The sequence below is a fragment of the Scomber scombrus genome, unplaced genomic scaffold, assembly GCF_963691925.1.
Source record: "Scomber scombrus unplaced genomic scaffold, fScoSco1.1 SCAFFOLD_503, whole genome shotgun sequence".
NCBI lineage: Eukaryota > Metazoa > Chordata > Actinopteri > Scombriformes > Scombridae > Scomber > Scomber scombrus.
This window is the reverse complement of record NW_026910407.1, coordinates 3,416-14,625: the sequence shown is the minus strand read 5'-3', so window position 1 is coordinate 14,625 and position 11,210 is coordinate 3,416. Positions and strand designations below refer to the sequence as shown.

At 41.2% G+C, this 11,210-nt stretch overlaps 1 protein-coding gene across 1 annotated transcript; it reads right to left on the bottom strand.

The window, feature by feature from the left end:
* Positions 1 to 882: 882 nt before the first annotated feature.
* Positions 883 to 9,927, bottom strand: LOC133976987 (spectrin beta chain, non-erythrocytic 1-like; the record flags this gene model as incomplete). The annotated part of the gene is given in 10 exon segments (XM_062415127.1): positions 883 to 1,032; positions 1,122 to 1,269; positions 2,207 to 2,330; positions 2,333 to 2,393; positions 3,040 to 3,059; positions 3,062 to 3,151; positions 3,972 to 4,087; positions 6,294 to 6,374; positions 6,612 to 6,703; positions 9,754 to 9,927. Coding segments are annotated over 10 exon segments (1,056 nt in total), but the record flags the coding sequence as incomplete, so codon positions are not given.
* Between the last annotated feature and the right edge of the window lie 1,283 nt (positions 9,928 to 11,210).

Sequence of the window (11,210 nt, the reverse complement as noted above, 5' to 3'; positions counted from 1 at the left end):
CTTCCTTCTTTCCTTCCTCCCTCCTACCTTCCTTATTTCCTCCTTCCTTCCTTCCTCCTTCTTTCCTTTCCTCCCTCCCTCCTTCTTTCCTCCCCCCTTACCTTCCTCCCTTCCTTCTATCCTCTGTCTTTCTTTCCTTCCTTCCTCCCTTCCTTTCTCCCTCCCTCCCTCCTTCCTTCTTTCCTCCCTCCCTCCTACCTTCCTTCCTTATTTCCTCCTTCCTTCCTTCCTCCCTCCCTCCTTCTTTCCTTCCCTCCCTCCCTCCTTCTCTTTCTTTCCTCCCCCCTACCTTCCTCCCTTCATTATATCCTCTCTCCTTCTTTCCTTCCTCCCTTCCTCTTTTCCTTTCTCCCTCCCTCCCTCCTTTCTTTCTTCTTTCCTCCCTCCCTCCTACCTTCCTTCCTTCCTTTCCTTCCTTCCTTTCCTGCTGTAATAATGCAAATTTCCCCCATTGTGGAACTAATAAATGAATATCTGATCTTATTTATCTTTAATATTGTGAAAACTGATTCATAAAACTTTAATATCAGTAATAAATAAGCTTGTTTTCCTTCTTTCTGCACATTACTTTCTACTGTTATGTTTATTTTCTGTTTGATTTTTAACTTTTTACTGCAAATAAATAAATAAATAAAAGCTCAAATATTAAACTTATAACTGATGCAACGGTGTTTAAAATCCTGCAAAAATGTTGAAATGTTCCTAAAACCCTGCAGAAGTGTGTTTGTTTACCTTGATGATGTCAGAGATGTGTTTGTTTACCTTGATGATGTCAGAGATGTGTTTGTTTACCTTGATGGTGTCAGAGATGTGTTTGTTTACCTTGATGATGTCAGAGATGTGTTTGTTTACCTTGATGATGTCAGAGATGTGTTTGTTTACCTTGTTGATGTCAGAGATGTGTTTGTTTACCTTGTTGATGTCAGAGACGTGTTTGTTTACCTTGATGATGTCAGAGACGTGTTTGTTTACCTTGATGATGTCAGAGACGTGTTTGTTTACCTTGATGATGTCAGAGACGTGTTTGTTTACCTTGATGATGTCAGAGACGTGTTTGTTTACCTTGATGATGTCAGAGACGTGTTTGTTACCTTGATGATGTCAGAGACGTGTTTGTTTACCTTGATGATGTCAGAGATGTGTTTGTTTACCTTGTTGATGTCAGAGATGAGCTTTCCTTCTCGAGGAGTATAAACTTTCTGATTGTTTGCTCTCATTTTACTCTGGATGGTGAACAGAAGAACTTCCAGGTTTCCTTTTTCTGTGAACCTGAAAAACACAATACACAAATAATATGATTATTAGTTTTACACAAGAGATGCAAAGATTAGTCCATCAACATATTATAGAGGAGAGAGGAGGAGAGGAGAGGAGGAAAAGAGGAGAGGAGAGGAAAGAGAGGAGAAGTGGAGAAGAGGAAGAGAGAAGAGGAGAGCAAAGAGAGGAAAGGAGAGGAGATGAGAGGAAAGAGGAGAGGATAGGAGGAGAGAGAGGAGAGGAGGAGAAGAGAAGAGAGGAGGAGAAGAGGAGAAGAGGAAGAGAGGAGGAGAAGAGGAGAAGAGGAAGAGAGGAGAGGAAAGAGAGGAGGAGAAGAGGAAGAGAGGAGGAGAAGAGGAGAAGAGAAGAGAGAGAGGAGAAGGAGGAGAGGAGAAAAGTAGGAAGAGAAAGGAGGAGAGGAGGAGAGGAGGAGGAGAGGAGAGAAGGAGGATAAGAGGAGCGAAGGAGGATAGGAGGAGGAGATGAGGAGAGGAGGAGAGGAGGAGAGGAGAGAAGGAGGATAAGAGGAGGAGAGGAGAGGACGGGAGGAGGGAGAAAAAGAGGAGGACAGGAGAGGAGAGATGAGAGAGAGGAGAGGAGGAGGAGAGGAAAGGAGAGGAGGAGAAAAAGAGGAGGAGAGGAGAGGAGAGGAAGAGAAGAGGAGAGATGGAGGATAGGAGAAGGAGAGGAGGAGAAAAGAAGAGGGGAGGAGAGGAGAGGAGGAGAAAAAGTGGAGGAGAGGAGAGGAGAGAAGGAGAGAAGGAGGAGAAGGAGAGGAGGAGAAAAAGGAGAGGAGAGGAGGAGAAAAAGAGAGGAGAAGAAGAGGATAGGAGAGTAAAAGAGAGGAGATGAGGAGAGGAGGAGAGGAAGGAGAGAGGAAAGGAGGAGGAGGAGAGGAGGGGTTATTAAGCCTCCTTATGTGTTTAACTAAGTAACGTGTGATACTGACTTTGGCGGCTTCTCCACGGTCCGGTAGGTGTTGAACGCCTGAAGCTGCTGCTGGACTCCAACCAGAGAGTTAGCGAACTTCCTGTTGTTGAGGATGATGATGGTCTGCTCGATCCACTCCAGCAGTCCGACGCCAGAGACTCGTACTTCTCGATCATCTTCTCCGTCTCGATGGCGTTGTCCAGAACCTGGAGAAGAAGAACCATCATCATCATCATCATCATCATCTTCATCATCATCATCATCGGTTTGCTCCTTTTAACCTTTGTGTCGTCCTCCCGGGTCAATTGACCCGTCTGTTTTGACTGTTCCTTCTTTCCTCCCTTCCTTCTGTCCTTCCATCCTTCCTCCTTCTTTTCCTTCCTCCCTCCCTCTTTCTTTCCTTCCCTCCTTCCTTCCTTTCCCCCTCCTTCTCTCTTTCTTTCCTCCCCCTACCTTCCTTCTTTCCTCCCTCCCACCTTCCTTCCTTCCTTATTTCCTCCATCCTTATTTCCTTCCTTTCCTGCCTTCCTCTTTTCCTTTCTCCCTCCCTCCCTCCTTCCTTCTTTCCTCCTTCCTCCTACCTTCTTTCCTTCTTTTTCTCTGTACTTCCTTCCTTCCTCCTCCCCTCCTTTCCTTCCTTCTTCCTTTCCTCCCTCCTTCCCTCCCTCCCTTCTTCCTTCATCCCTCCATCCCTCCCTTCCATCCTTCTTTCTTCCTCCCTTCCTTCCTCCTTTCCTTCCATCTTCCTCCCTTCCATCCTTCCTCCCTCCCTTCCAGCCTTCTTCCTCCCTCCCTCCCTTCCTTGACTCGAGGGACAACAGGAGGGTTAAAGTGTTATAGAGGTTTGCTCACCTTTCCGATTCTCTTCCCTCCACCTTCAAAGCCTTCATCTTAGAGAAGTAGTGGTAGTAGGTCACAACGTAGGTGATGATGGACTTCTCATCGGGATGATCCACGCTGATGTCTGCATGCATACGCACACACACACACACACACACACACACACACACACACACACACACACAAACACACAACGGACATAAAGATAAGACATGATAAAAGTGAAGGAAATAAGCTGTAAAACTAAAGAACATATACAGGTTGTCCCCAAAGTGTGTCCAAAGAAGGAAGGAAGGAAGGAAGGAAGGAAAGAAGGTAGCAACAAAGTGAAGAAAGATAGAAGTAAGAAGGGAAAGAAGGAAGGAACGAAGGAAAAAAACAAGGCAGGAAAGAAATATGGAAGCAAGGGAAGAAAGACAGATGGATGGAAAAAATAGAAAGAAGCAAGGAATGAAGGAAGGAAAGAAGGAGGGAAAGAAGGAAGGAAGGAAGGAAGGAAAGAAGGAGGGAAAGAAGGAAGGAAGGAAGGAAGGGAAGGAAGGAAGGAAGGAAGGAAGGAAGGAAAGAAGGAGGGAAGGAAGGAAGGAAGGAAGGAAGGAAGGAAGGAAGGAAAAGAAGGAAGTAAGGAGGAAAGGAAAAGAAGGAAGGAAGGAAGGAAGGAAGGAAAAGATGGAAGGAATGACAGATGACAGGAAGTGGGCCAGATTGGACACCACGGCGGGCCGGTTCTGGCCCACGAGCCGCATGTTTGACACCCCTGCTTTAAATCGACTATCAGTGGACGAGTCTTACAGTGATATTAGGAACAAAGTTTTAGGATTGTTTCTCTTATAATCGTCAACTTTCAGACAGATAATAATCGTGTGTGTGTGTGTGTGTGTGTGTTTGTGTGTGTTTGTGTGTGTGTTTGTGTGTGTGTTTTGTGTGTTTTGTGTGACGCTCACCTTCGGCATCGAGCAGCTTGGTGAGGCCGAGGTGCTGCTCCGCCAGGTTGAAGGCATTCTGCAGGTTGTGGTGAGCGTTTGATTTCTTCAGCTTATCGAAGTCGATCAGGTCGGGTCTGAAGAGAGGAGATTAAAAAACAATCAATAAATAAATAAATAAAAATAAACAAACAGAGGTTAAATTCATGGCTGTGGTTAAAAACTGCAGGAAACTTCTCTTTTTAAGTGTTTAACTCTCCTGTTGTCCTCAAGTCAAGGAAAGGAGGGAGGGAGGGAGGGAGGGAGGAAGGAAGGAAGGAAGGAAGGAAGGAAAGGAGGAAAAAGGAAGGAAAGGAGGGAGGAAGGAAGGAAGGAAGGAAGAAGGAAGGAAAGGACTAAAAAGGAAGGAAAGGAGGAAAAAGGAAAGAAAGAAGGTAGGAGGGAGGGAGGAAGAAAGGAAAAGAGGAAGGAAGGAAAGACGGACAGAGGAAAGAAGGAAGGGAGGAAGGTAGGGGGGAGGAAAGAAAGAAAAGGATGGAGGGAGGAAAGAAGGAAGGAGGGAGGCAGGAAATAAGGAAGGAGGGAGGGAAGGAGAAAAGAAAAGAGGAAGGGAGGAAGGAAGGAAGAAGGAAGGAAAGGAGGGAGGAAGGAAGGGAGGAAAGGAAAGAATGAAGGGAGGCAGGAAAGGAAGGAAGGACGGAAGGTAGGAAGGAAGGAGGGAAAAAGGAAAAGAGCAAGGGAGGAAAGAAGGAAAGAAGGACAGAGGAAAGGAGGAAGGGAGGAAGGTAGGGGGAAGGAAAGAAAGAGAGAAGGAGGGAGGGAGGAAGGACAGATGGAAGGAAGGAAGGGAGTAAAGAAGAAACAGTCAAAACAGACCCGGGAGGACGACAGGAAGGTTAATATAAGAATAATAATATCTGTTGCATGTTTTATTCGGCTGCTTTGACCTTAAAGCTTTGAATGATTAATATGAGAATAATAAATATAAACACAAGTAAAGGTTAAAGTTAAAAGCCCCTAAAATGAATAAAATGACTATGAGCTGATGAATATGAGCTTTATTTCTCCGCATGAAGAAATGTTTTGAGTCTTAATGTCTGCTGACCGATCAGCTGAGACGCTGCTGAAGAAAAGAGAAGACTGTCTGCTGCAGGAAACACACGACAAGCAGCAGCACATGAGTTGTTTGTGTGGAGGATGATGATGATGATGAAGGGAGTTTTATATACTGAAGTTTAACGAGCTTCTACTGAATGAAAGACGTCATTCTTGTTGATAGGAAGCAGAGGAAGCTTTTGTATTAGGCTCATTTTCTCCGTTAACGTTCATTATATTCATGACGACCTTTGAGAAATTCACAAAGTCTTCGAAAGCTAATTGTTAAGTCTGTAACCGAAGAGAAAACGTACGAAACTACATATGGGGAGCTCCGGTCCTCTGAAATGATGCCAACGCGGAAGTAACTTAAAACTGCATTCTATCAAAAGGCCACCAGGGGGCGACCGTTTTGGTGTCAAAAGGACTTCCGTCTCTATACAAGTCAATGGAGAATTCACCAACTTCTCACTTGATTTCTAACCTCAGTAAACGTTTTCAAAATGTGTTTATGGTCTCAATCGCTAGTTTAAAGCCTTCTTCAATGCAGTATGATGTTCATTTGGGACATTTTGGCCTCCCTGATTTTATATGTGACGATAAAGCAGGGTATGCATTAGGGCGTGGCTACGTGGTGATTGACAGGTTGATTGGTTCACAGGTTCAGGAGGGCGCCTCATGCTCCTCCTGATGCCCATATAAGTAGAATCCCTGTTTTTATTTTTCCCAGCATGCACCTGAAATTTTCAAGATGGCGCTGCTCAGATCCGATACTATTGGCCTCCGAGCAGCAGTCCACAAACCAATGGGTGACGTCACGGATGTTACGTCCATTTCTTATATACAGTCTATGATCTTTACCCAGGGAAGGTTGCTCATTCCTGGGTACCAAGGTTGTGATGGTGCCCCTAGAGCTCCAGGAGGGGCCTTTGTTATTATTTAAAACTTTCAGTCAATGACCGAAAATACTCAGTTAACACGACCTCTGATACTGTCAGTACTAATAAATAAAAGCAGCTTCCAGCTCTGCAGGTTGTGCAATTAGAGGAGTTCTCAATGAATATAAAGGTAGTTTTTTTTGTTGTTTATGATGAAAAATTAGAAATCTACTGACTGATATAAATTTGACGTTTAATTACAGTTTGATGAAGGATGTTTTAATACCCAATCACACGTCTTCCTCTTAGTCTGATGGATTCATACCTGTGATTAACGAGCTGTGTGCTGACCTACAGTTGGAGTTCCTACCTGTGTTTGTGGATGAGAGCGTTGAAAGCCATCCCGTCTCTCCAGCTGGTGGAGAAGTTGTGGATGTTCACGTTTGGATATCTGGAAGAAAAAAGAAACAGCTTGTTAAATTATCAGAGGACAAAAAACATCATTTAAAAGTTTATTTCATGTTAATTTAATGATGTCAGTGTCATGAAGCTAACAGGACCATCAGTGAGCTTTTAACTGGGTCAGCTTTAGAAGATGTTGCTGTTCTTGCTGTTTGTGGAGCAGGAGGTAACGGGGCTGATGGGAAATGTAGTCTGAGCTCTTTTATAGAAGGTGAAAGTGACTCACCCTGCAGTCTTCATCTGGCACCACAGCAGCAGAGCATCTTTAGCCGACTTCTTCTCCTTGTTGTCCTCCGTCTCCACGCTGATGTCCTGGATCTGAGACACACACACACACACACACACACACACACACACACACACACACACACACACACACAGATATTAGACACAGTAATACTGTCCGCACTCGAGTATCTATCTATCATCTAAACTCCTTCGTATCTTTTTTTTAAAACTCATTCACGCTGCACTTTGAAGTTTTTCTACTTACATCATAAACTTATTAAAACTATTTCATCACTTGAACTCAACATGAACTGCAGATTTATTAAACATAAACAGAGAAATCATAACTGCAGCTGCCGTTTGTTCTCTGATGTACAAATGTATTGATTCTGATGTGAAAACTAAGAAGGAAGTAAAGAATAAAATATTTATCAATATATTTATTTGACAAGAAGAAGAAAGGAAATAAAGCGACACTGCAGCTCTAAAACTTGCACAAACATACGGGCCAAAATTAATTAATTTATTGATTTTAATAAACATGATCTGTCCTTAAAATAATAAAAAAAAACAGAAATAAAAATAGGTAAAAAGAAAATGTTAAATTCAGTAAAATTTCCAAAGTGGTTGTTTTTCCTACGGGCCTTAAACGCAGCATTAGGCTCTTTAATGCAGATCAAAGTGAACATGAACATTTTAATCCATAATGAGACACGCAAGATGATCAAACACACGCATGTTCATGTTTAGAGACTCTCTTATGAGCTGCACGCATACATAAATACATTAATACAAACAGACATACATGCATATATACATGTATAATCCATCCAGACTGAGCATCGCCATCCTGCCTGCAGACTCTCAGCTTCATGTCTGACCTTCACCGTCTGTCTAACATCAATATAAACCTCATTTTAACTTTAATCATTAACCTAAATCTAATCTTGTCTTATTATCTACAAACACACGTCTGAACTTATTAACTTCATGAACATGATTCAGTCACAAACAACAAACCTTCAACTGGAAACCAAGTCTGAACCTTTAAATGACGTCATATAGATGTCCTTACTTTATAAAAACGTCTGTATTTTTTTTTAAAACTGCAAAAATTTGGTAATTTTTTTTCTTTCCAAAAATGTCCTGATATTAAAATAATTGTCACTTTTAAATGTTTTTATAAATTTTTTTACTATAATATCCTTACTTGGTTTTTCAAAAAATGTATTTACTTACAATTTTCACACTTTTCAAAAATTTCAAAACATCGTAACTTGTTAAAAATTTGCTTAATTTACAAAAATATTGGGTTTTTTTATGTCATATATTTTAAAATGTTTTCACTTTCCAAAAATATCCTTTAAAAAAATTAGTCATATGTAAAAAATGTGCCTTCTTTTCAAAAATGTCATTTTTCCAAAGAAACATTCTTACTTAGCAAAACATTTTCGTCACTTCCTGACTTCCTAAAAAGCTGTAATTTATAAAAAAATATCCACAATTTCAGTAAAATTCATTTTCCATAAAGAACTCTTCTCTTAAAACTAAAATAAGTCCTCAGATAAAAACACAAACTCAAACAACAGAAACGTTTTACCTTCATCGACTGACGTTCGTCACTTTGACAGAAACAGAAGCAACAAAACATCAACAAACAGTCAGCTGCTGTCAATCTGCTCTCGTTTCCATTTCACCGTCATTATTCCACCGTCACGATTTAATACGACTAAAAAGACTCTTTAATCCTCGTGGCTTATAAACCATAAATCCTTTTTTCACCTATTTCCACAACTGTTCGCTGCCCTTAATAATGACATCATCACCGACCCGGTCGACATACAGAACGAGTGATTTTAGTCATTTAACTGGAACTTTTCTAATGAGATTAAACAGTTTGAAGCAGGAAATGAAGCTCAGGACCGAATGATGCAGTAAAACAGCAGTTTGAGGTGGGATCTCACCTTAAAATAAATGCACAGTGCCAAAAAATACAGTAAAATATGAATTAATTTAACTGTCAACTCTTCATCTTTCAGTAAAAGTCACACTTCACACTTACTCCACTTTCATATCTGCAGAAATAAAAGTGGAATTTCATCTCTTTGATTAACAATAATGAGGATGTTTCAATTAATTTGTTGATTATATTTGTATTTTTTGTACTACTTTGCATCCCTGTTCAGTCAGCAATTCATTAACTAGGTGTGTAATATGAGACCTCATTAAAAAAATGCCCAATTTAGGACGTATAACATGGTTGGGATGCAAAATAGTACCAGCATCTCAAAAACTACAGGATGGATATGGCCAAAGAATGACTCAAACATAAGTAGCACTCCTACCACATCTACTGCATAATAACTATGTGTATATAATTCAAGTAGGGATGCAAAATAGCACTATAAGTCTTTAGCATTTGAATCAGCTTATCCTACTCTTTGCTGTAATTTAAGGATGCAAAATAGCACTTTAAGTCTTCAGCATTTGATTACACGAATCCTAATATATACTGTAATTTAAGGACGCAAAATAGCACTTTAACGCTTTAGCATTTTATTATACTAATCCTACTCTATGCTGTAATTTAAGGATGCAAAATAGCACTATAACTCTTTAGCATTTGATTACATTTATCCTAATATATGCTGTAATTTAAGGATGCAAAATAGCACTTTAACGCTTTAGCATTTGATTACGCTAATCCTACTCTATGCTGTAATTTAAGGATGCAAAATTGTACCAGCATCTCAAAATCTGCAGGATAGATATGGCCAAAGGATGACTCAAACATAAGTAGCACTCCTACTATATGTACTACATAATAACTACGTGTAAATTATTCAAGTAGGGATGCAACATAGCACTATAACTTTAGGCTAATCCTACTCTATGCTATAATTTAAGGATGCAAAATACTGCAGTGGGTTTTATTCCCTGTACAACATGAATGAGATCTATAAACTGCATTTTTTTAACTTCATGGGATTCAAAATTGCGCAACACTTATATTTCTGTCACTTGAATACGAAAGATGAATGTTCAAAAGCTCCACATGACAAGTGTAGACCTGACTTTAGCCAATGTGCCCCATTCCAACTCATTTTTTTGGGATGCAAAATGGCGCGTCTGACACGTACCTGGAAGCGGAGGATGATGGTCCAGATGAGGCCGAGCGTGAGGCGGTGGTTCCCGTCTACGATGTCGTGGGAGCCCATGTTCTCCAGGTGAACCCTCTGCTCCTTCAGGAACTGCAGAGCTTTGTCCACGTTCTCCAGACAGTGGATACGCATCCGACCCTTCGTGGGTTTGGGCTTTAAAAGAAAAAAAAAAAAGAAAAAGATCTCATTTAATTTACAACCAGAAACAAAAATGCTTCATGCTGCCAGACTGAAGAAGACAGCTGATGGATGTTGTATTCTACACATTTCTAAATCTTATTCTCAAAAGGATTTTCTGAATATAAACGTCCAAAAACATGAAAAATGATCCAGAAACAACTTCAGCATCACCAAAAACAGATGAAGATGGAAATAAATAACCCAAAGACAAAACTTTAAAGCTTCCGAAATCCTGTTAATACGAATATTTTCTGTTTAAAAGAGTCCCAACAATAAGCCAATTAATCAATAAGTCATTAACCCTCCTGTTGTCCTCGAGTCAAGGAAGGAAGGGAGGAAGAAGGAAGGAAGGGATGAAGAAGGAAGGAAAGGAGGGAGGGAGGAAGGAAGGAAGGAAAGGAAAGAAGGAGGGGAGGAAGGAAAGAAGGAAAGGAGGAAGGCAAAGAAAGGAAGGAAGGAAGTATGGAGGAAAGAAGGAAGGAAGGAAGGTAGGAAGGAGGGAGGAAAGAAGGAAGGAGGGAGGGAGGGAGGGAGGGAGAAAGAAAGAAAGGAGGGAGGGAGGAAAGAAGGAAGGGAGGAAGAAGGACGGAAAGGAGGGAAGAAGGAAGGATGGAAGGAAGGAAGTAAAGGAAAGAAGGAGGGGAGGAAGGAAAGGAAGGAAGGAAGGAAGGAAGGACGGAGGAAAGAAGGAGGGAGGGAGGGAGGGAGAAAGGCAAAGAAGAAGGGAGGAAGGAAGGACAGAGGAAAGAAGGAAGGGAGGAAAGGAGGAAGGGAGGAAGGAAAGGAAGGAAGGACGGAAGGAAAGAGGGAGGGAGGAAGGAAGGAAGGAGGGAAGGAAAGGGGGATGAGGAAGGAAAGAAGGAAAGGAGGAAAGAGAGAGGAAGGAAAGAAAGAGAGAAGGAGGGAGGAAGGACAGACGGAAAGAAGGAAGGAAGGGAGGAAAGAAGGAAGGGAGGAAAGAAGGAACAGTCAAAACAGACGGGGTCAATTTGACCCGGGAGGACGACACAAAGGTTAAACATTCAAGTGTCAAGTCAAATAATGTTGATTTCATGCTTTTTTTAGTTCAACGAGACAGTAAACTAAAGATCTTTGGACTGTTTTGATGTGAATACTGACTGTAAGACATTATGACAGGATTTTTTTGCTATCTTCTGACACTTTATGGACAAACTGCTTCATCGATTAATCAAAGAAATCAATCAGCAGACGAACAGATAATGAAAATAATTGTGTCCTTATTCACTTTATCTAAT